Source organism: Columba livia, chromosome 3, assembly GCF_036013475.1.
Source record: "Columba livia isolate bColLiv1 breed racing homer chromosome 3, bColLiv1.pat.W.v2, whole genome shotgun sequence".
NCBI classification, from domain to species: domain Eukaryota; kingdom Metazoa; phylum Chordata; class Aves; order Columbiformes; family Columbidae; genus Columba; species Columba livia.
The window spans coordinates 3,852,932-3,878,897 of record NC_088604.1 but is presented as its reverse complement, the minus strand read 5'-3'; the positions used below and the strand labels follow the sequence as shown (position 1 = coordinate 3,878,897).

Below are 25,966 nucleotides of genomic sequence, written 5' to 3'. Positions count from 1 at the left end.
AGAAAAAGGAAAAAGAAAAAAGCAAAAGAGAAAGGAAAAAGAAAAAGAAAAAAGATAAAGACGACCATTTGCTGTGGAAAGGTTTTAGTTTGCGTAGCCTAATTAATGCGTTGAGAGCGATGGATGGTCTATAAATAGCATTTTTCAAGACAGACGGTCAAGCCACGGTCTCTGTGTGACCTTTTCAAATAAAGCCACCAGCAAGAGAGCCAGACTGGCCCTTTGTCATCGCAAGATAACATGTCCCTGGGGTACTTGAGTTTTGTGTCTGTGCAAGGACCGATCGCTGCTCTGCTGGCGATTATTTGGAGAGGAGGCAGGAGAAAGGGTCAGTGTGGGGTAAATGCAGCTTTGTAAACCAAAGCTCTGAGCAGTTCCCTCCAGGCTTGCAAGGAGGAACTTGGAAATCCAGGAGAGGTTTCAGCAGAGCCTCACGTTCTCCTACGTATGGGGTAAAGGTTGATCTGTCACAAGGGAGAAGGCTTTAAGGTCTGAAAATAGCTTACATGGTTAGTGGCTTCCCCCTGAGGGATCTCAAAGCGTTTGCACCCAAAACTCTTGCTGCCTACTTGAGGAGGTTGTTATCACGCAGCTTCTCTGACATAAAAGGTTTTGGGGCATGTGCCTACTGAAAGGTGTCCACAGCAAATGTTTTCATCCACATGCACTGTTCTGCTCCTCTTAGAAGCAAGACAACGCAGTGGTCGCACTATAGCTTTGAAAAACAGAAGTAAAAGTGTAAACATTTTTGAGCACAGAGTGGCTGTGTGTTCTAGAAAATAAAATGAAAAACATAGTTCTGATCTCAAAGCAACTGATATAGGTACAAATAAATGAAACCGAAAGCAAAAAGGACAAGGGGGAGAAATAAAAAGGAGCAAATATAGCAAGGACAAAAAGGTTTTATATGCTGAAAAAAATATTATGATCACCTCTTATCCCCTTCTCAACACACATGTGGAGAAACACCACACACTTAAGGGAGCCAGAAGAAAATCTCTCTCTGCTCAAGCCAGCGAGACTTGACATCTCATGATGAAAGTGACTCTTCCCGTCTCCAAGTCTGTCACCCCACTGAGAAACAGCGTCGATAAAACTTTCTTGGCCCATTTGATCGAGTTAGGTCATGAGTGCCTCTACGGCAGAGAAGCCGTCGAGGCTGCTAGGAGTGACTGCTTTGCAGATAGTGCCGGCAGCCCCGACACTTTGATTACGAGCCAAATACATCTTGGCTCAGAGCTGCTGTCAGGGAAGTCAGATACCAGCTGGGTTTGCATAGGCTGAGTGCCAGTTTGATGGCTTAATGGAAATAATTCAACCAGCCTCCCCATTGCTGCCCCATCATGAAGGTCTTTGCAACCATCCCACTGCTATGAAGCCACGCTGAGACTGTGCTAAAGTGTCCCAGAGGACCATGAATTGGTCTAGAGCCATGTTAGGATGATCTTGGGGTGAAGAACATGTGTTTGCCAGTTGGGTGCACTGAACTGTGAGTTACTTCTGCTGAAAATGGGTCCAGCATTCCGTTTCAGCACAGCATGGGATGGTTTACCAAGGTAAACCTGTGCTAGAAAAGCATGCCTTCAAAACACAAGGTGTCTGGTGGTGCACCAGCCTTGTTGCTGCTGTCACCGAGAGGAACATCATTAGATACCACCGGTGGAGATACAGAATACTGTGGGCCGGGACTGCTGCATCTCCCAGCTGGCCAGCGTGCCCAGATTTGACAATGTGGGAGATATCTCCTAGGACATCCAGTCTTGAACGGCAAGAGTGCTTTCTGCCAAATACCTTTCCACCTTATGTTTTGACAGAGTGAATGTTTTCGTGGATAACTTCTGCTTTCCTCATAAAATCATGTTGGACCCAAACTCATGACTTTGTTTTTGGGAAATCTAAATACTTCAGGCAATTCCCTCTGATCTTCCTCCCCGCTCTTACTTTTAATTTGCAATGCCCATTTTTGATGAGAAGTTTTAATTTCTCACTGAAAGGTCAGTGTTTTCAGTAGAAACAACCCCTTCTTTTCCCAGTTAAGCTCAAAACCATGTTTCCGACAGCATTTCTTTCAAACTCAAATCCGTATTCAGGGAACAACAATAAAAACAACTAAGGGCTTTGATGCCAATCTTGAGATGCCTCAAAAAACCTCAATTTCCAGAGCGTGCTTAACTCCGACCCCTGAAAATCATACTATGGTTAGCCAAAAGCAAGTGAAAAGAGCTGTATGAAGTTGCTGTTCCTCAATCAGAAGATACTTTGCTGTGCCAGGAGCTTTAGAGGTGCAGAACTGAAGGTAAGTTTTGACCCTATAGAGATATAGACTCAGCCTTAAAGACACCAGGAGTGCTTGGAGAACCATGATAAAATGAGAGAGAGACTCACACGATGGAAGAACCCACCCCAGGTGCAAAACTGCTTGGCAATGCTGCCAACACCACAGTCAAATCCAGATGTATAGACTCCTTGTATTGACTTCAACTAAGCTAAGTAGTCAGGAGGAATGAGGGGTTTGTTAACAATAAATATATAACTAAATAATTTATGAGGCAGCAGTGAGAAAGCTTGAAACTGTGGAACAAGTTGCACAACACCAAGATTAGAAATAAAAATGGCAAGGAATGAAAAAAAAAAGAAAAAAAAAAAAAGTAAGAAAAAGGTTTTGATTTTACAATACATGCCGTATACTTCCGTAGTCAATAATTTTGCCTGATTGAGCTTGAAGTGCTCCCACAGGATATAATTCAGGTATTTGGTTTTTTCATATGATTGAATTGTCTGGGTTTTGTGCTTCCTCTGTCAATTCACTTGAATTGCCTTCTTTCATAAGAATCTCCCAGATATCTCAAAGATCTTGCATGGTTCCTATCAGCCCATTTCGATACACAGGACAGAGTCAGACATAACATCATTTCTGGAAACTCAGGCACTGGTACAGAAAAATAAGAAGTTCCCCAGACTGCCAGTGTGAATATTCCCCCCAAACTGGAACTGAATCTGACAAACCAAAATATTTTTGAGAGCTGAAAATGGTCAACATGCTACTTAACTCGTTTTTTAGCATCTTCCCACTTCTGTCTTCTGGCATGAAGCAGAAGTAAAAGCTGCCTCCCTGAAGATAATTTCTGTTGTGCTTCCCACCAGAGTGAGAATGTTGATAAAAACCTGTGAAAAACTGGCACTGTCTGCTCGGTTGTGGAGGTAGGAAAGCACAGCAACTTGGAAATGTGCCATGAAAACAATTTTGCAGAAGAAAATATGGCTTCTGGAAAAACGGTGCTTCAACAGAAATGCACCCTCATTCACATGGTTGGATAGCTACACCTCCCACAAACCCGATTTCCATGACATCGACTTTGAAGAACATCTTGACATTGCAGGAATTCCTCTGTTTGCCCCACAGCAGAGACCCTCCCTCATCATCCATAAGACCTAGGTCTGCTGTTTCATCCATCCCATTTATTTGTCACCCCACTTTTTCCTTTCCTCATGTCCTGTCTGCCCTAATCCTACACTTTCACCCATGTGAGGAACCTTTGTGTGTTACTAACTGCTTTCTTCCAAGCTTCACCTATTTTTTCCCTCTTCTAATTCTCCCTCTCTCTCTCCTTAATCTGCGAAACTTCTTTGACATAAATATATAGAAATTGCACTTGGAGTCTGGGCAGAGGTAGCCGAGGGCTTTCTGATAAAATCATCTACCAAACACCATCTGTGACCTGCAGATAATTGCAGAGGTGGATGAAGCCAACAAACAGTCTCCACGCAGGGGCCCTGTGCATCCTTATTTTATGCTCTTTCCTTTCTTCTCATGCTCTTTGTAGTCTGTCTGGGCTCTCTGATTCCTGCTATTTTCTCTGAAATTTTCAGCCGGCTGGATGCAGCATCCACAAGTTGTCACGCTGCAGACTGAGAAATCTCACACAGTTGATGTCTCAGATTTCACTTTGCTCAACCAGTGAAAAAGGAGTCCTTTTCCCTTTTAATTTCTTTGATAAGCAGGGGGAACTGGCAGCTACAAACAGTTAGTGATGTAAACTGAATCTTCCAAAACACACTGATAAACTCCCCTCCTGGCAATGCTAAAGATACAGAAACCGCACGCCTGCAACATGACGACTTGTTCTCAAGACTTGCTGCTGAGGGACCACCACCTTGCAAAACCCCAAGGGAAGGTGAAGAAAACAGCAATTCAGCTAAGAATCTTACCTTGTACAGAGGCTTGGTTTAGATGAGGGATGTTGATAAATTCTCTGCCCTTTGATAGAAATAGAAATAAAAAAAAAAAAGTAATTTATTACTTCGCTGTGTTTGCAGGAAGACCTGCTCTCAGCTCCACAAATGAGTAAGAATTTGGTCCAGACCCCACTGTAGTTAGTCAGTAGTCCCTGCATCTGGCTCCATATGTGTCGTGATAGTTTTAGAACATTTTGCCGTGATGTGTTCATAACTGTCGTGGCTGTCGGCTTGAATAATCCTTGGCTTCCCTCTGAATAAAAGCACAAATCTGCTACCCACTCATTTAGACCCTGGTCTATCTAACTCTTGTTTGCTGGTGCCAGATTTCAGATCAATGGGGGATGAGAAATGAATGGCTCCATTGAGAAATTACAACTGCAATATTATTTGAGGCAGAAAACCCAGGATACTCTTTGCATAATTGTCCCAAGGCTCATGAAATATCCTTTGCCCAATAAACAGAGGCCATGACTATATTAGCAAATTAAAAATCAGCATGGTACTGCGACTCATGTAGGCACACTTTTAAAATGTTGACATGGTCTCTAGTTTGGTTTGGCCCAGGCCATGAAAGTGGCCAACCAACCACAAACCACTCCTAACCAGCAGCTGGAGTCAGATCAACCACCTTTTTTGTGGGCTAAGAGCTTAATACTGCAGCAATGGCCAGGTGGACTCTGTTGGCCCCTACCCAACTCCAAATGCCAATCCTGTTATCAGTCCAATGAGAAACGTCTTTACTTTAAGATGCCAGAGCCTGGCCCAGGCTGCCCAGAGCGGGTGTGGAGTCTCTTCCTCTGAGACATTCAAACCCGCCTGGACCAACCTGTGCGATCTGCTCTGGTGACCCTGCATTAGCAGGCGGGTTCGACCAGATGATCTCCACAGGTCCCTTCCAACCCCAACCATTCTGTAATTTGGTGACACAGTACCTAGTGACTGTAGTGGGTGTTTGACCACTGCCAGGTATTTTTATACACATACAAAAGGAGTGAACTACAGATGCTGAACTAAAAACATCTACTGTTTTCAGCTCACACCACTCTTTGATTCCTACTTGGTAACAGTGTGGGGTGGGAGAGCTGCTCACCCACTGTCCTTTCTAATTTAATTGAAAGAAACATGGACTTCGTCTGACATGTCAGAGCTTAGTGCCCATGGCAAAAGAAAAAGTGAGTGTCAGAAGGTGATTGGTGATACTGTATTTACACTGATAGCAGCTGCTCTCCAGTGAGCTGGAGAGAAGGAAATTTAGGAATAAAACATCCTCTTGGTCAATCTGATGTCTTCTGTCACAAATTTGGACTCCATAACCATGGGAGAACTCAGAAATTAAACTAAAGGAGTGAAAAATATCTCCACCTGTCATCAAAAACAATTACAGGCAATTCCTCCACCCTCTCATCACCCAAGACCTGAGATAGTTTTCATCTGAGAGTTCCACCTAGAGTTTCTCTTGTGATGGCTGCTGGATGCAGTGCTGACAAGGGCAAGAAATGAGAAAATGACTTCACGATCTCTGCACAGCAACAGACAGAGCGATTTCCCAGGTTTAAACAAGGAGTCTGTCATTTGGGGTCTCCTAAATCCTGTTCCAATGTCTTCCTGATCTGTGTCCATGTAGGGAGGGGCCATATGAATCCAAAGGGAGCAGCAGATGCTCAGGGTTCCTGATTCTCACCGCACCACATTAGCTGTAGACCCTCTTTCGTGAACCTGTTGTCTTCCCCGATGGTAAAGTTTCCACTGCGGTTTGCAGCTTTGAATCTTAGCCTGAATCTGACCAATCTTTGTGCTGTTACCAAGTCAGCAGCATCAGCTTGGGTTGCAGACTGCTGAGGGCAGCAGCCCTGTCTAAGAGATACGGGGATCAGCTTGGAGCTCTTGTGACCAAGTGATGCAGGGCACACGGGGCAGTGGCCTCTGCACCTTCTCTCACTGTCTCTTGCCCTGTTCTCCAGACGAGCACATGCAAATAATCATGGTAGGCTCAGCACGCCATAGCCTTTCAGAGCACCACCATCCCTAGCCCACTCAGACAATTATCATAGAATAGTTCGGGTTGGAAGGGACCTTCAAAGCTCCCCCAGTGCCACCCCTGCCATGAGCTTCACCAGCTCAGGTTGCTCAGAGCCCCATCCAGCCTGGCCTGGGATGTCTCCAGGGATGGTTCATCCACCACCTCTCTGCCCAACCTGGGACAGGCTCTCACCACCCTCAGCACGAACCATTTCTTCCTCATGTCCAGCTTGAATCTCCCCTCCTTTAGTTTAAAACCATCACTGCTTGTCCTATTGCAACAGGCCCTGCTCAAAAGTCTGTTCCCATCTTTCCTTTAAGTACTGAAAGGCCACAATAAGGACTCCCCAGACCCTTCTTTTCTCCAGGCTGAACAACCCAGCTCTCTCAGCCTGTCTTCATAGCAGAGGTACTCTAGCCCTCTGATAATTTTCATGTCCATGAGATACCCCCAAAGATCAAATGACATCCTTTTTGGCAGAGAAAAAGCCTAGAGCAAGAAAAGTCTGATATAACAGTTCACCCCATAAAAAGAAGCTTCTGAGGGAAAGCCAGGCATAAATATTTGTTTTCTACCCTTTGACATTTCCCAATTGATGACCAGATTTTAGGAAATAGAAGCACTCAGTCTCCTGTTGGCACACACAGATATTGCCTGCATCGCTTGGGACACTAATCTGGTTGTAGAGGATCCCAAAAGGACACAAAACTGCAGGCTTACCTTGGGTGAGGTGAGAAGAGGTTTACTCTTGTGTTTTGGGTTGCTTCCAGAGGGGTGTTTCTCATTGGACGTCAGCTGATTTTTGCTCCCGAGCAACCCCATCCTGGAAGGAGGACCAGAAATTACTTGTTTAGTGAGACTGCTCTTGGGGAAAGGGGCAGAAACTGAGGGTAAAAACAATCTTCTAATAATGAGGAACAAGTTAGAGAAGATGAGAATGCAGGACAATGGGACAATGGAGAGAAAAGTCTAAAATCATTCTGTCTACAGTCCTCCTGCAACCTTGGGCCTTGTGAACTGCATAGTTTCTGTTCCCACACAAATCTGGTGTTTGAGACTTTGCAGATGAAGCTCAGACAGGCACCATAAGTCACCAGAAAAAAAATAGCACAAATAACTGCTTTGGATACATCCCCTCTCCAATGCAGCAAACCCTAGTTGGCATTGAGTAAACTTGCTCCAGTGCTGAGTGATGCTGCATGCACGAACTGATGAAAGGAGGGAAGAGGGGATGCTGGAGATCATGGTGAATATTCCTGTGCTGAGATCTTCAGGTCTACCAGGGATTCAGGAGGGTCACATAGTCCCTGGACCAAGAGCAAGCCCTACTCATTCCATTCCTCATGCTCAAGGAGCACAGACACACACTCAGCTTGTCCACAAAGGCATGAGACCTCATGCCACACTTTGGAGGACCACAAGAAGCTTAAGGAGTCAAATGTGGCATAGCTTGTATCCATCCAACCTGTAAAACATTGGCCTGGGGCTTGACTCATTTGTCCATGTGCAATGTCCCAGCACCTCTTGATGTGCCTTCACAAGGTATAGGTCTCCCATACATTTTGAATTTTGCTTCCCAATCCCATGTGCTTGTCTCAGATCTCCTAGACACCTCAGATCACTGGACACAAATGAATCAAACCCTTTCCATGGACTGATCTCTGGTCCGCACTAGGGTTTCCACACTTGCACTTGAGGGCTTGTTTAACTATCTGCTCAGAAATGTAGTTTCAGCTTTGGTTAATAATTCTAGAACAATGCTGGATTTGGGTAGCCAAAATGGCCAAACCATGGCAAATTCAGCCTTCTCAGCCCCCTGAAAATTTAGGGAGCGGTTGAAGCCAGCATTACTGAAATACTGTTGCTGTTGCTACACCATCCAGCATCAAAGTCTGACCCAACACCAAAAGCACTGAAAGCTGCGAGCTACAGGTAAAAAACAAACAAATAACCAAAAATAAACCCCAAATTGTAGATGAGAAAAGACAAGTTGACCACTTTTCTTGTCAAAATACCTCAATGTCTGCGATGAACGTGGAGGACTGGGGACTGGTGGTCCAGGGACTAATGTGCTTAGTCAGTTCCCACAAATGTCAGTCTGGCACTGTGTTGTGATAGTCAGATTACAACAGATGTGTTTAAAATGTTTCCAGCAAACCAGACTTGCAGTAAAAAAAAATCCACTAAAAACAACTTTTTTTTTTGCTTTCTAGTACATATCTAATATATTAAAAACTGGAACTCTGAAATGAGGCTTTTAACAGAGCCACCTCAATATTTTAAGGTATTCTTTTTTTTTTTTAAAATATCTTTTCCCTTCTGCCTCATTTCTGTTTTCACTGATAAACTGAGCAAAATGGAAGGAATTGGTGAAATATTTCAGGATAGTCCAACACGCATTTTTCCCCGCAATTAAATTCTTTTCACTATCCAACCTTCTCTGAGCCCATCCATTTGTACCCAGGTCTCAGAACTGACAACACAGTTGACGGAGAAGTTTCACCCACTGAATCAGCCACTGCATATCCTGTGGCAAGTTCATTTTAATTTGGCAGCCTTCCCTCCAGGTTGCAACCAGGGTTTGCTTTACTTAGGAGATCTGGTTGTCATGTAATGGCACGCAATTTGTTATCTTAAGTTAGCCTTTCCTGCTCTTCTACTTGCAAATTGGTGGAAAATACCATTGTGCCATGATTTCTGATTCTGAGTGGTGTTATTTGTCAGGATGGTAAGTGAGAAGAGCTGGAGTAGCCTTTTCACCCAGGGAAGTTCAAAGTATCATTTTAAGTCGAGGATGGATGATAGAGCAGTTTTAGATACCACTCATTACCAACCATGAAAGGCACAAAGTCTACCTATGTGTTGGACATCTATCTATGGTCTTTGTTACTATCTCACTGGAGAGTCTTGAGATCTTTGATATACTCTACTCCCAAATGAGAGATACAAACGTGGCAATTGCCATCTTTTGGTCAGAGTTACGGGATATGAGATATACCACAGCTCAGCAATATGCTCTGATGACCAGTCATGTCACCAGGATGATCTTACAAGAGGATTGATGGACCTCCTGCAGGATGGTGGATGCACGTTTTGGGGTTTTGAGTTGCTCTCAGTGACAGCAATGATGGGGGGGAGTAGGAAAGGGTGTGGAGGAAGGTCAACCTCAGCAAGTCCCATCAGAGGCTTTGTGGCCATCCCAACTGCTCTTACAGGGTTTGAGAGGAGTGTGGACCATGCCCTAACCTGTGCATTTCTCCACAGTGCTCCTGTGTCCAGGGGGACATTGCAACACTTTATGCACCATGCTGAGACCAGCAACAAATTTCCGGACATTTGCACACCTGAGCTTTCTCCCCACACACGTGTGTTGAAGACATGTCGGCGCAAAGCAGCACAGAGAACTGAACAGCATGTCCCAGCACGGGTGGGAAATGGAACCAGCGAAAAGTCTGCCACAAAGGTCACTCACTCCCACCCACACATAAAGACATCAGCACAGCCCTAGGTATTCATGGTCACCACCACATCCACCCTTCATGCTTCCCAGGTCATCTCTGCAGCCTTCAGCAGCCAACATGACCACCCTTCATGTCGGCTGTTGCTAAAAAATATCCCAATACAGCATTGTAGAAAATTTTGTCAGATGTGGAGAGCTGCCGGTGAGCTCCCAGCCCACAGTCGATGGAGTTCTCATTTTTTAAAAAGTTATTTTTATTTTTATTTTTTTTTAATGTGGCTGAGTTGCATGTATATTGTTTCATGGTATTTCTGCTTCTGATTGCTTTTGTGAAATTAGCTTCACTAAAATATTTTGAGAAAAGTAACTGATACTTCTCCCAGATTTATATTCTTTTTTCTTCCCCTGGTGGAAAAGAGCAGTGGGGAGAAAACATAACTCAGAAAAGCATGAAAATTTCCATTTGTGAATTTACAGTTTTTCACATCTAAAAATGTTTGTATATTTTTAATAACCGAGAGCGGGGAAACTAATTTCCTCAACTTTATGCAAGTTCAAAAAGAAGATTCATAAAACAAGCTCTTTTTAAAGCAACCAGAAATCAAAATTAAACAAAATAGAAAACGCAATGCAAAGTTTTACCGTGTGCTCGACATTTATAGCAAAAAATAGTCCAGCTTAGCTGCTGATAAGTTTTGAGTTAAAATAATTGACATTGAAGTGTTCCTGGGAGAGTCAAGCAAGCGTTTGCTGAAGGAATCAACAGACACCAGAATGGCTGAGCTCCATGTAGCATCCAGCTCTGAACATGTGTGGGACAGACAGGCAGGTCACAGGCCCACTGGGTGCTTGTATAGGATATTCAAAACCTGCTGTGTGTCCTCTGTTGTAGGAGAACAGAAGGTAATTTTAGTAACCTTCAGAGGGCAGTTGAGGTCACATTTTGGCTAGGGACAGCTGGATGCAGATACAGATGCTACAGCACCAATAGGTCAAGGGGAGATCTTCTGAAGATGGAATCACAGAATCATAGAATCATAGAATGATTTTGGTACGAAAAGACCCTCAAGATCATCAAGTCCAACCATTAACTTTACAGTGCCAAGTGAGGGTACAATATACCAACCAGACATTTGCTTCACTCCTCACCAAATAAAAGCCATGATGCTTCTTGCTCTGTTCTTTCCCCCTTTTCATGAGGACTTTCTACACCGCTGCAGCTCCTCCTCACACAGCCTGGTCCTACTGAGCATCAACTTTTGGCTATGGAAGTCCCCCTGATGTTAGCTGGAGACCCAGTGCTGTGTGTATCCTCACAGGAGGTCTCTCTGCCCTCCCATTTGCAGGAAGGGGTATTCAGCAAGACTTTGGCCACTGTGTCCTTCTAGAGGACAGTGGCCATAACCTCCACCTTCTGCCTCTGAGACAGACCTTCTACATGGTCAGTGCTGTTTATAGTACAGCACACTTGTTTTCTGACCACCTCCTAGCAAAAAAACTTCTAAACATTAAAAAAAAAACATAAAATAAAGGTAAAAAGAACTTGACCAAACCCCAACAATAGTAGAAAGTAGTCACAGAAGAACAGAACACTCTAGAACACCCTTCAGCAGCAAATCTTGATTCCCATTTAAGTATCTGATCTCAGCAAGATCTTCAGTAATTCTCTATTTTTTTGTCTTGCAAAGCAATCCAAGGGTGCCAGGTCAGGAAATGTAATGAAGAGCTGTTACTATTGAGGAAAAAAGAGAATTTACTGCATCTGGGATGTGTATAGAACTTGGGGAAATCTTTTCTCTACCAAACGTTTTTGCTCCTTTCTGATGCAAAAATGCAAATCTGGCATAAATCAATTATTGTATCCAAAATGAATTGATTTGTGCAATTCTTTATGGTAGAAGGAGGACACACAAAGAGAAATTAAGAATTTAAAACCCTTTATACTTTTCTATCTCTGCATTTTCAAAGCATTTTTTTTTTACGGTTTTCAATGTTATTTCTTTTTAAAGTGTGTTTTCTTTAAAAAGACATTCTGAAACTTTAAAATTAAGTGAAATATTTAATCTTGGTGAACTATGAAAAAACTTTGTTGGACCCACCCTAGAATATGAACGGAAAGGGGGCTAATTTTGAGGTTTCACTGTGCTTGGGGGTTTTTTTGGAGCGGCCCTCACAGTGAAACACTATTGGCTTTCTCGCATCTTAACCTATTTTCCATGGCACAGTTTCATGGGGGTGAGGCAAATAATGAGCCAAGACTTCTGCTTTTCTGCTATATTCTGTCTTGTTTTTTTTTTCCCCACGCCCACCCATGCAATCCCAAGGACGTTTCTCTGCGTCATCCACATCTCTGTTGCAGAAGACATTTCTGCATTCACATCACAAACAACTTTTGAGCTCTCTTGCTCCGGTAGCGGAAACCAGCCAACCGCAGTAGATGGTGCGCCCATGGTGCAGGACTGCTTACCGTCAAGATGAGATGGGCAAAAAGCCCATGCTTCCAGAACCTGTTTTAGCCTGGGTACCTCCATCCTACCTTCTGATCTACTGCAGCAAGAGAAGTACGACAAGCAGGACTGATTTGACACTGTCCTCTTTGTTTTAGCCCACCCTGGGCACTCAAAATAGGCCAAACACAAGTGTGAGGCAGGTCTCCAAACCCTGTGGTTAGCAAAGGCTTGTGTCCATCTCTATTGGACCTTGATCCTCCTGAAGTTCCAGGTTAACCTTATTGGGTTGCTTCTGTTGGGTATGTTCTCCAATCCTCTTTGAAGATGGGGGAGTGCTAGGACATTTAGTCACATCCTCTCTCCAACACAAAGACTTCATCCAAATGGCAGCAAAAGCACCGCTGGAGCAGAGCCTTGTGTTGGAACATTTGGACATCTCACACCAAGAAAGCCCTTGAGGTGCTGCAGCGAGTTGTGAGAAGGGAATGGAGCTGGCGAAGGGGCTGGAGCACAAGTGCGATGGGAGCGACTGAGGGTCCTGGGGGGTTCAGCTGGAGAACAGGAGCTGAGAGGAGACCTTCTGATCTCTGAACTGCCTGAAAGGAGCTTGGATCGAGGTGGGCATTGATCTCTTTTTCCAAGTAACAAGCGATGGGCTGAGAGGAAACAACCCCAAGTTGGGCCAAGGGAGGTTTGGATTGGATCTGGGGAACAATTTCTTCCTGGAAAGGGTTGTCAGGCATTGGAACAGGCTGCCCAGGGCAGTGCTGGAGTCACCATCCCTGGAGGGGTTGAAAAGATGCATAGATGAGGTTCTCGGGGATATGGGTTAGTGACAGTGTGAGGTTAATAGTTGGACTCAATGATCTTGAGGGTCTTTTACAGCGAAAATGATTCTATGATTCTATGATCTGTTCCTGGTCCTTGCTGGATAAAGAAGCCGGGCTGCATTTGTGCTTCCATCAAGACCTCTTTCAAATACTCCAGTGAATGTAAAAGGCCTTTGAGGGACCACGAAGGGAAACCCCCAGGAGCAGCCAGGCTCTCCTGCTGATGTTGGTGCTGTGTTGCTGCAGGCCCCAGTTTCGAGCACAGCCAGTGTGACCAAATCGGTCTTGACAACAGTTTTCCCCTGCCAGCTCAGGGCAGCTAGAGGACAAATCCAGGAGCGCTGTGATTTACTCCTTGGCAAGGGGTATGCATTGCAGGAATGAGACTGGAGCCCACTGGCTTATTTGGGGATCTCTTACTCACTGCAATTAAAATCTAGCCAGTTTATCATTTCCATTGCAATTTAAACCTGCCCTGAATTTGCTGTCTTTCTTAGGTCACGCTTTGCAGATGAACCTGGTCCATGCAAACAAACTAAACAGAAAATCTGGCTGTTTCAGGCCATTCTGAAGAGCTGAGACAGCCTGAGGGAGAAGGCTGATGGTGAGGGTGGTGGGGGGAAATAATAAAAGTTTCTGTCTGGAGGAAAAATAGCTGCTTACATAGGGTATCACACTCTTATCATAGAATCATAGAATCATAGAATCATAGAATCATAGAATCATAGAATCATGGAACAGTTTGGGTGTGAAGGGACCATCAAAGCTCCCCCAGTGCCACCCCTGCCATGAGCAGGGACATCTTCACCAGCTCAGGTTGCTCAGAGCCCCGTCCAGCCTGGCCTGGGATGTCTCCAGGGATGGTTCATCCACCACCTCTCTACCCAACCTGGGCCAGGCTCTCACCACCCTCAGGGGCAACAATTTCTTCCTCATGTCCAGCTTGAATCTCCTCTCCTTTAGCTTAAAACCTTCACCCCTTGTCCTATCACAACAGGCCCTGCTCAAAAGTCTGTCCCCATCTTTCTTATGGGCCATTTTAAGTACTGAAAAGTCATGATAAGTTGTTCCCAGACCCTTCTTTTCTCCAGGCTGAACAACCCCAACTCTCTCAGCCTGCCCTCATAGCAGAGCTGTTCCATCCCTCTGATCATTTTTTTGGCCTTCTCTGGACTCTCTCCAACAGATCCTCTGGCACCTGGCAGGTGCTCAGCTCAACTGCAAGAGGCTGTGGGCCAGGAATCATAGCCAGGGCTCAGGCTCCCATCATGGGGAACAAGCAGGAGGGCAGACTGCATATCCCACCTCCCTTAAACACGCTTCCTTCATGAGCTCATCCCAGACACTGCACCAGCCCTGTGGGACATCTGCTGAGGATGGCTCTGCAGGACCCGAGGTCCTGCAGCACAAGGAGGTGGGGTGCACTGGAGAGGGGAAGGAGGAGAATGGGGCCAGGAGAAGCATGCATATCTCTTTAGGTGTCTGTAGCATCTCTGGGGTTCTTCTAGGTGTGAGAGGTCTTATAATGAAACTGTATTGCTCGATGGCAAGTTCTGCAGTGGTTGGAATTTCAACCAGAATTTCAACCCAGATTTCAACTCAAATTTCGACTCAAATCTGCTGCCCAACGTGAGTGTGGGCCAGAATTGTGGATGGGCTATGGGCGAGCTTGAGCACAGCAGCGAGCAATTCCCTCTGCAGACCAGTCCTATCTGACATCTAAGTCCTCTGGAACTGGGCACAGGCCATGTTCACTTGGCCAGGATCCATGATGCTCTGTTTCACAGTGTTCTGAAGGTGCATCATGGTGGTCTTTAGGGATGTGGAGATATTCTGGCCTTCACAGCCCTGGGAACATGGGGAGATGGATACACACCTCTACGTGTGGCCACCCACATTTCTGCCCTGGACAAGGCCCATTCCTGGAGTCCCTGCATCTCAGAGGCTGCCTTTTCCTAGCAAGAGGACAGCATTTTGTAGGACCTGTTAGCCATGTCCCAAGAGGAGCAATGAAGCTGGTGCTGAGGCACATGATGCTATCAGAGACCCTCTCTTTGAGTTGGGTCTCAGAGGGAGTGATGCTCACTCCCACCATCCTCAGATGAGGCATGGAGCTGTAGGGAAAGACATACATCTCCGGTTCCCCACCTGAACACCTCCAGCTGCTTGGAAAGCCACATCAAAAATAGCTACTGGATGCAGAGCTCATATTTCCCCCACTCATATACCCCCAAGCCCTGGGGGGAAAAGGGAGGATGGGAGTACCAGTGTGTGCATAGTTGGGACTTATTAGTCCTCTTCTCCTTTTGCAGTAAACCAAGGGAACAGCATCCCTGCAAACCATCCCCTGGGACTGGATCTTGGCAGCCGCTGGGTAGTGCCCCCATCATCTCTCTACCCCACAGATCTTGGGGAAGAGAAACAGGGCCTGGGGTTATCACATGAAGAAGGGATGGGAGAGGAGAAGAGGATAGAGAAAAACCTGCTGGGCTTCTCCCCACCCTCAGGGGAACTTGAATGGGGGTGAGATGTTCCCTACTTGCCTGCTTCCTATGCAGCTGCTCCTGGAGACACGATCCGAAGATGGACGAACCACTTGTCCGACCCATGACAGATGCTCCATGGGGCTGAGGGCCCTTGCAGGATTTCTCTGTTAGAAACCTCTGGCTCCCACCACGTCCACACAATCCATGGGACTGACTGCTTTGAATGTTACACTCCCAGATTGCAGGAGCAGCCTGATTTTGCAAACACTTTTAATGGGCTTTCTTTTTTTAATCAGGTCTTTGTGTCAGAACTAACTCTTTTCTTCCCCCTGAGGATTCCTTGCTCTATTTTGAATATAAAAACGATCATCTTGGAGGGGGGTGGGAGTTGCATTTCCCAGACAACCTGGCCTATGAACACAGCAGTGAGGAAGGCGAGAAACCCAAAGAGAATCCAGACACAAACCCCAGCAAAACCCACAGGCTATTAACAGCTGTCATTAAAAACAGCTACAGTGACTGTGAATGGGTTGTGCTTCCACTATGCAAACCACCAAATTTTAGAAAACAGCTGAACAAACTGGCTTTGCAATGATCTTTCCTTTCTGTGATTAAAAAAAGACCTTCTGCAGATGAAATGATTCTTGTTCTAGCAAGCCCCAACCCTCTATGAACCTACTCAACTGTAGCAGTGTGGTCTAACGAATGGAGACCCGGACTCTGTGACTCTGAGGAAGCGACTTTCTCATTCTGCCTCAGCATGTTCAATAAGGAGACTGAAATTCCTCTGTCTTAGGAGATAAATGTTGTATAAGAAGCAGGATTTGTTTCTACAGACTCCTGAGGCTTCCTGTACGTACATAAAGAGCTGACTTCTCCAGATTGTTTTCAGTGTATTTGCTTAAGCTGTTGCAGAGATGAGGCCGCCAAAAACCACCGTGTAAACCTCTGTGGGTAGTTGCATGACGTTGTTTTTGCATTGTACAGGGCAGCAGGAGGTAAGTGACTCCTGGTCTCAGTGATCTTGAGGCTGGAATGACCTCATGTAGTTTGCACTTGAGCTGCTCTCACTGAGAAGGACAAACACAAGCCGACATCCGCCAAGCGCGATGCACAACCTAAAGGTCGCCCACATGCTGGTGAGGTTGTTTACAGGAGAAAAGGCTTCGTGGAGCTGCTCTAAGCTGAGGTCAAGGCAGAGGACCTCTACCAGCCACAAGACACAAGGGCAAGACAAAGCTGGCTGAGGACACAAGCATGTGTGAGATTAGGAGCAGCTGCTCCAGGATGCACACGCCTGACAGGATCATGGAATAATAGAATCATTTTGGATGGAAGAAACCCTCAAGAACATAGAGTCCAGTCGTTAACTTCACACTGTCACCACTAACCTATGTCCCTGAGAACCTCATCTATGTATCTTTTAAACCCCTCCAGGGATGGTGACTCTACCACTGCCCTGGGAAGCCTGTTCCAATGCCCAACAGCCATTTGGGGAAGAAATTGTTCCCCAGATCCAACCTCAACCTCCCCTGGCGCAACTTGAGGCCATTTCCTCTGCTCCTGGCACTTGTTCCTGGGGAGCAGAGCCTGACCCCCCCTGGCTCCAAGCTCCTTTCAGGCAGTTCAGAGATCAGAAGGTCTCCCCTCAGCTACTCTTCTCCAGCTGAACCCCCAGGTCCCTCAGCCGCCCCCATCGTATTTGTGGTCCAGACCCTTCCCCAGCTCCATTGATGCCCAGCACTGCTCGTGGGGCTGTGAAGTGCCCTCCCTGATAAGCCCCATGGTATTCATGGTGTGAAAATCCGCCTTGACTCTGCAACTGCTCTGTGCTCCTGACAAAGGAAGAAAACCCTGTGGAGGGTTGCAGGGTTGTCTGGGATATAAACAGGAGTCTGCAAGTACTCGTGCATCGCACCATGCCTCTTAGCCTAGAAGGTCAGCACAAGGTGACTGTGAACACAACCAAGACAGGCACCCATCCCATCACCCCTCAGCCAGATGTGCTGCAGATTCAGGCCTGCTGTTTGCATATCAAGGAGATACAGAAATGAGGAAGCCCTTGTAGATTTGTCAGACTTCTCCCTTACTGGTTTGCATTTTGCTGGCTCAGTCCTCCTCCAGTTATGGGCAGGGGAGACAGGAGACAGATGGAGACAATCAGGTTGGGGTTGGAGAAGGAGAGGACAGCTTCAGGTTTAACTGGAGAACCTTGAGCTTTAGGTCAGGGGCTCATCCTTTGGTGGAGAGTGCATTTGTGGTACCTGACCACTCTTCGCTAAACAAGCTTCACTTCCTATTCCTATGAAAAGGGAAGCTGCTTTTTTAGAAAGCTGCTTGTCAACCACCGTGGAGGTAGGAAGGAGGAGCAACCACAAGGTGCAGCAAAGGCTTAGAAGTAAGCTAGCATCTGCCAAGTCAACCTGGGAAACAAGGCAATAACGTGGTGGCTCCAGACAGAAATCTGCTTCTGATTTGAGACACGTTCCTGATGCTGACAGTGGGGAAACCCAGCAGCTGCAGCCAGGCTGCTGCAAAGATGCTTCCAGTGATGACCATGGTTCAAGTGTCTCAGAAGCAAGAAGTAAAACTAAAAAGGGTTAGGTATGATGTGGTCTACCTGCTGCATCCCAAGGAGTTTTTTTGGTATCTAAGATATCCTCATTGTGCCCCTGCATGTCATCTGGGGTACATCCCTCCATCCCTGTGCCTCTTCTGTTGCCTCCAGGCTGGCATCTCATGGAGATGAGACACAGAGTCAAGAGGCCCAGGCAGTGAGTGCCGTTTTGCAGTTTTCTTACTCAGAAATCATTAAATGACGGCCTGTGGTTGTTCTTTGAAAGAAGCCAGGAGATCACTGAGAAAACATGTGAAAAGTGGCACTAAAACCAGAGAAAGTCTCTCATACGCATCTCCTGGGTCACTCCAGATGGGCTCTACCTGCCCCCTCTTCCCTGACCTGAAACCTCAGGCTCTAATCTCACCCAGCCGAGAAGGGTCTGTCTGACAGTGGTTTCCAATCTGTTTTCATACATCAGTCCCTAGATGTTCTCCAGTATTTTTGCAGATCTCTACATGAGTGTGCAAACCTGAAGCTGGCTTGTCTCTCCTGCCTTTACAGCCCCCTGTAAGACGTTTATGTACAACCAGAGGTCCAGTGCATGTGGTAAATGCCCACGGGCTCTTAGGCGAGCCCCTAAGAAAGACTTCTAGGACCTACCACTCCATGGGATGTGGGGATGGATCAGAAAATGTGGGAGCCCTCCCCAGATGACCCAAAGACCACAGTCATGACCCCACAGCCAGACACGTACACCGATGGCCTACTGCATGGCCACCTTCTGCAACAACACCCCCTTCTACTGCATTTTATCCAGTTCACACCAAACCAAAAGTGTTTCTGTTAAGGGCCTAATGCAGAGGAGACTCCAGCTTTGATCTGAAACCATGCAGAGTGATGAAGGCACCTCTCCTCTTCCAACTATCCCCCAGGGCTGCTTCTCCATACCTCTGTCATGAAAGCTGGGCAGCTCATTCCCTCCAGATGTTGTTTTCATGGTCTGCCCGTGGTCTGTCCATGTTTTTCCCTTCCCTTTTAAGAATGAGTAGCTCAGTTTTTCATCTGAACCTTCCTGTTTCCATTCCCCTGGCAGATTAAAAGCTTATTAAACACAATGTACCATTGCTTCTGGAAGATGTTGATGCATTATGACCAACCCACCATCTTCCATTTTGAAGCATTTAGACTTTCTGAACTCTCCGAGACAGCATCTCTGGTAGTAAAATAGACAGTATCAGGTATTATTCTCTCACCCTTCAAAATTAGATGGCTGCATCCCAACTCCTTGTATTCTCCATCTCATTCTGGCTCCTGGACTGTGCTTAGAAAAGTTTAGCTAAATTGCTCAGGTTGCACTGCCCATGTGTTTGGTTTCTGCTGTTTCTTTTCCCCTGTTTTACCATCCTAAAGTTGTTGCTGTGTTTGGGATGACATTCAGACACAGTTGCCTTTTGTAGCCCCAGCTACTGACCACCCTGAGCACACAGTGGTGATGGGTTCCCCCATGTTTCACTATCATTATTTGTTACTGAATCCTGTAGGCACTGTAGGGCTCTCTCGAGGGACTGGCATGACAATGCAGCAGTGGTTTTGGCTGATTGTAACAGGAGGATTAACTGGAGTATATTCTACTAATTGGGATGACAAAGAGATTTTGTCTGGCCCCACTTAGGAAAAGCCTTTTTGGAGTGAGAAAGTGACTTTATTTTTTCTTTTTCTTCTTCTCACTTATAAATAAGAGAAATAATGAGGAGAAATACAAACATTTTTTTAAAAAAGACGCCTTTCTGGTGACCTCATAGAAGTGTGAATTTCCACCATCCAGAATCAGTACAACTGCTTGCAGAAAGTAGCCACTGGTGAAGCATCTAGCACAGCTTTCTGCACCGAGGCAGGACTGGCCCTCACAAAACCTTGCTGGAGGAGCGTGTGGTCCTTGCTCCCAAGACCCTGCCTATGCTGGACATGATCGTGCTGGTTCTTCTCTGCTACCAACCCCGGTTCCTCTGCACTGCTCACACCATGCCTAATCTTGACTACATGCAGCAAAGAAGACACTACCACAATATAATTTTCCTTTTGATGCAACTAAAGAAACAAGCAAAAACCCCAAACAAGCAAAAACAAACAAAAACCAACCAACCAAACACAACCAAATACCCACAAACAACACCAGAATTTTCTCTTACTCAAAATTATAAGATGAGCTTGACTTCCAGAATTAAAAGAATATTCAAACTTCCCTATGGGTGATTGAAGGAGACAGAAACGTGGCAGAACAAAGTCAAACCTTGCAGCCAGGTCTGTTGCAGAAAGTCATTATTTATGGCACAGGAGTGATGGGGTTGATCAACTCTCAAGTTGCCTCATCTTTGATCTGGTCTAATTCTATTACATCAGGCTAAAAGAAATATTTCCTCTGGTTTCTTGCTTTGTCAGGGTCCATACTGTCACTAATATCAGCAGTTGGTGCCCATGCAGTACTGCATTTCAACAATCAGGATTTCTTCCAGCCTAGGTAAGATCTCTCTTGTAAAGAGTCCCATCGTCTCAATTCCTTTCTGTGTAGAGCTGTTATTCATTGGCAGCCCACCCAGAGACTTTTACACAGAATGTTTTTTTCTCACTTTTCCAATATAATCTCCTGGAAAAAATAAAGTATTCCATGGGAAATTGACACCCTTGGAAAGGTTCTGTCACTAAGATACAATGCCTACTGGCACTTTTCACTGGAAAAAGTAATTATTTCCCATACAAGTGTGCTATATTAATGTCTCAAGCAGCTGCGGTCTTCTTCCTGTGCTTCTAAAATGGTGAAGGCCAAATATGTAAGAGTCTGACAGGGAAAACTCTTGAGATAAAAGTCAAGTTAAAACTTTTATATCAATTTCTGCATTTGCTTACTACGACCTTAGTTCTCCCTCCTTCCATTACGTATCACAGGTGACTCCTTGGTTTTTCCGTACATCAAATTTAACCTCTATTCAAAGCCCCCTTCTTAAGCATCATCCTCCCGTACGCATATTTTGAGATGTTCTGCCCCAAATTCTCATGGTTTCAAGCCATTCATCATTAATAGCTATTCGCATCAACGTGGGCCATCATGGCTTGGGTGTCAAGGAGGCAACCATTTGGTCTGAAAGAAGTTCTGCAGGTCCTCTACGCACAGCATTTTATCAAGATTTTTCTTTCCCACTCCACAGTTTCTTGGAGAAGAGGGGTACCTTCTTAAGAAGACATCTCGTGTGACCTGGTGGTCCTTCACCACTGGTCACCATAACCTGGGGAAGCACGGGCATCTGAGAAAACTCTCTGACCCTCTGTGTACAAGGATACACCATAATGCAGTAAATTCAGACCCTGGAGACTTGGGTCAACTGCTTCTTTTGCCATAAGGACACTTAAACAGATGGCACAAGGAGTTTTTTCAACCAGTCTTGAACCACCACAAATGGTGCATATTCGGTCATTGTTAAGGCAGACCAGACATCCCGGACAACTGAATATTTTTCACTCTTCTCCCCTCATTAGGGTAGCAAAGGATTCATTTGTAAACCATGTGTTTTCTACTTTTTGACTGTTTCCTGTGCACTTGCCATACAGGACCAGAGGAGTCCTGCACGCTGCTTTTTGATCAATAACACATTTCATGGTTTCCAAAGGAGCAGAAATCATCAGTGAGATCCAGTCAAATTTTGAGAATAATTTCATAAATACATAAATAAATAAAAAGGGCGAAATACAGGAGAGAGATTTTGAAAAGCCATTTCACTTCAGAGGCCACGTATATTTTGAAGAACGGCAGAAATGTAATTTAATAAAAGGTCATTAATGTGGTGGACCTATGTTACATCTGAGAAACTACCTAACTTGCACTTCAAAGCTTTCAATGATGGAAATTCCCACTGCTCCCCATCAGCCCTCCAACTCCCAGAGCCTTAAAGCGATTTCCAAATGATCAGCACTGATTTCCTTTGCTGAAACACCTACAACTGCTTGTGCTGCCCATGGTGGACAAGAAGTTTATTCCTTCCTTCTCCACATGGGTTCCAGAAAATGAAGCAAGATTACTTCTTGCAAAAATTTCTCATTGATCACACTTTCCACACCTTTGCTCAGCTGTTGCCTTCTCCTTTGGGCGTTTACAATTGGGTTTGGAAGTTTGAATAGGCAACCCCACAATGTTTTCCAAATTAGAACCCACCAACACTAACAAAGGCAAAATTGCTCTGTAAAACCACAGAAACATTGTTCTCCCACTCAGTTGCAACATTTTCTTGGAAAATATAATTAGAAACCCATTTTTTGTTTCAACAGAAGAAGCTGCTGTAGTTTGATTTTTGGTGTTGTTGTTTGGGTTTTTTCGGGGGGGGGGAGATTGTTTTTGCCTGGCCAGTGAAATGAATTAACATGGATTTAACCCTGATATGGAAGACAAGCTGACCTGTGAGAAGCAAATGGCTTGTCCAACATGAAATACTGGAGGTCTGGTTTACATTTGCGTTGCGTGTGTTGCGCCTTAACATTTATTTTTAAGCAATAACCATGATCCTGTGTATCATGTTAAGTACGGTGATGTACTTCTTTTTGCATTTCGCAGTCATGTCCAGCAGTACAGAGACTTCTCCCACAACAAGCAACAGGACTCTGAGGCTGTAATCTGTTGCCAAGACCTCTGCCAAGGAGGAATTGCATCCTCTTTTATCCTCTCAGCTACTTCTAATCTTGCAGTGTGGTACAGACCTAACGAGAAAGCTGACTTGCACCACATAAAAGGAAGCCATGAATGGAAACTTTGGGGCTGCCAAGTGCTCCAGCAGGATGTAGCCTCAGGTATCTTGCAAAATTCTTGCCCATGATTGAACCCTGTGGGCCCACAGGAAACGATTGACTACAGGGGAGCTCACCCACGTGGAGTCAATGCTTGGTTGCCTCCAGAGTCTTGTCAACCGTGGAAGAACAGCAAGAAAACTCCTTTTTAACATAGAGAGAACGGAAAGAATGAGGGGAAGGAAAGAAGGAAGGAAGACAAATAATGATGAAGTAACACTGTGCCCAGGTGCTTCTACTCTGCTCAACACAGTGCCCTGACCCCCATGAAATCCATGGTGACCTGTTTCCACACCAGACTGAGATGACAAAAAGCCTTGTCTGCACCTAAATATGGCCTCAAGACATTTTTGGGTTTTGATGTGCCCATAAAGGTGCCATGGAGAATTAAAGGTTGAAAGGTCAGTCACGAGGAAAGTCACAAAGCAGAAATAAAAGAGCTGGTAGTCTTGTCTGAAAGAGGCACACAGCCCAGATAGCACAGGAGTGGGATGCTCAGCCCAGGATATCGTGGGCTTATTTAAGAAGGGCTGGGGAGCACACCATCTCAGCTGCAAGCTCAGGGTAGGAAGGAACACCCAACATTGATTAAGCAGAACGCAGAAAGTCATTAGAAAAGCAGATAAAGAAAAACAAGTAGCAGTTTTGCAAAATTTTGGCTTAATATATCTTGAGTCTTTTCTCCTCCATCGGAAAATTCAGCCTTCAGCTTTTTAGCTGTAACCCTGAAGGTGCAGCAATAGCCCTGTTTGGGCAGAACGAAACAAGAATGGGTCAGAAGTATTTTTTCACAGATTTTTGTGTATCAGTATAATGATAATGCTGCAGGATGTCTGGGAGGAAAAAAAAAACAAAATGTAGGCAAGAAATCATGAGCTCTATAGACTTCGTATCTTCTGATAAAAATTACTTAAACCTTGACAGAATGATTAGAGGAGCATATTAATGAGGATGCTTTTGCTGCCCTGTAGCTGTCCTTTTTTTCTTCTAAATTTCCATCTGCTTTCTCTTCTCCAGCACGTACCAGAGGAGGGACCATGTGCAAGTGCTCTGCATGCAGTAGGAACACTTGCTGCTGAGGGTATACACACCTTGTCCTGATTTTACGCTTTTAAAGATCCATAATCAATTAAATATCACAGCAGGCAGGCAAGAAATGCCTCAATTTCACAAGTAGGGTAACTGAAGTGCCTTGAACAGCATTGGCTTGCCAGGCACCACTGGCCACAAAGCCTCAAGCAAACACCTGAGAAGGTCTGAGATGCAAATACCCCATGACACTGCAACTGCTCTTCCCTCCCAGAAGCCGCGCAGCAGACAAAGTGGCTTCTGAGATACCCAGGCTCCAAATTAGAGTGCTGTGGAAATTTGAGCCTGGCCTAATTTTAACCAAGAAGGAAGGTTATTAACTTAGTGCAGACTTTGCATGTGTGGGGATGGGAAGTGACCAGAGGGAGAAGCACTAAGTTCATCCTTCATATAATGCTATTGGAGATCTCCAAAAGCTTCTTTCCAGAAGCTTTGTCTACAACCACCATTAACCTGCCACCGGTTTTACCAGCTTGACTGGAGGTGCTGGTGAAAGCAACATTTTACCTCCAAGGACACCATCCAACCCATCTGTGGGGCAAAAGAAACCAAAGATCCTGAGCTCTAAGTGTGCCTCTTGGCAGAAGGGAACCCTTCTGAAGTCTCAACCGTTCTCTGCATCATATACAGCACCCATGGGTTCAAACTCAGCACAGAGGGGGATGACAAGGACAGGGATGCTGCAGCTTGTCTCTTCATTATTCATTCACCCCAATTTAAAGCAGGTATCTGGGATGTGCTTTCCTTGCCTTTCCCTTTCTTGGCTCAGGAAACCAAAGTAATAAGTTGAGGGTAATAACAGAGCCTGAGCATCCAAACTTCTACCTCCTCTTGAATGCTCTCTCATCCCCAATTAATTCAGCTGGAAGAAGCTCATTCACCCTTTGCTATTTAAAGGGCTTTCATCATGGGTCTTTTGTTTGGTTGGTTGTTTTTTTAAGAGAAAGAGGTTGATCTGTGTCAAAGAGACAACCTGCCAGGTCAGCATCTGACTTAGAGCATCAGTCCTACCTCAGAGAGTGCCCCGATTTCAGCACTGAGACACTATCAGAAGGAAAGAAAGCGATGCACCCTGCCCCAATCCACAGCAGTAGTATGGTCCATTGAATATCCTACTTCCAATCTTTAAGGGTTTAATTACAACCAGTCCACGGACAACAACCAGAGATGGGACAAATCTTTAAATGCTGTAAGGGGATGCGCTCAATGGAGTGCAGGCAGCAAGAATGAAGAAAAGTTGCTGGAAAATTGTTTGTGCTTACCTGGTGAGTCTTATGTTCAGGTTAAATCATATCCTGCTCGATCCTAGCTGTCCACTAGCGCTCAAAAATCCCTTGCAGGCTGCATACTTAAGAACATGAGCTCGTCTTGATAAGTTTTAATCCTTAGAGCACGTAGAAAGAGAAAGCCTAATTCTTCTTGGTGTCGTCAGTTGACTGCTGTTAGTGGTTTCCTGTCGACAACAGCTGAATGACAAATCGAACTGGTTTGCTACACTTATAGCAATTAAGGGCTGGTAGTATAACCACGCTGTTCATTTAGTGCTAATGTTAGCACGGTGTCTACCTTACAAGAACCGTTACCCACAAAGGCTCGGCGGGCTCTAAAAAATACCGTCCCGCTACAAATGATGTCCTGAATTGCTCTCGTTCAAGCTGGTGTGAGTTGAAAGTCATCCCCTGGAGCCACAGGGTGTACAAGTGGTCTGCAAATGGGAGGGGAAATATGGGTCCTTGAGTTTTCTAGGTTGGCCTATTCACAGCTAAGAGCATTCTGGGCCAATAGCAGGGGTGGAGATATTTATTGCATATGCTTAATCTTGGGGAGAGTTTTATCTCCAATCAGATTCTAGTCTGAACAGCTTCCCCTTTTATAATCATGTAGGTTATGGTGCTGTAATCTTACTTTCAATTTGAGGTTCTACTTCTGCTGAAAATCTCATCTACAGAGAGTGGTTGTGTTCCCCCTCAGAGCTGGCCATCTTTTGCCAATGAGTACAGAG

General features: G+C 45.3%; 1 protein-coding gene across 2 annotated transcripts in view; it reads right to left on the bottom strand.

Moving 5' to 3' along the window:
• The window catches only part of BLK (BLK proto-oncogene, Src family tyrosine kinase), a 50,182-nt gene extending 24,446 nt beyond the window's left edge, over positions 1-25,736 (bottom strand). The window contains exons 1-3 of one of the 2 annotated variants that reach the window (XM_021294174.2): positions 25,227-25,736; positions 6,980-7,082; positions 4,210-4,258 (exon numbers count right to left, since the gene is read on the bottom strand). In XM_021294174.2, the coding sequence (XP_021149849.2) occupies positions 4,210-4,258; positions 6,980-7,081 (151 nt within the window). In that variant the 5' untranslated portion in view covers position 7,082; positions 25,227-25,736. Of the gene's footprint in view, positions 1-4,209; positions 4,259-6,979; positions 7,083-15,542; positions 16,964-25,226 lie in introns of those variants that run through there. The other variant, XM_065055626.1, reaches the window with a different exon arrangement.
• Positions 25,737-25,966: the final 230 nt, after the last annotated feature.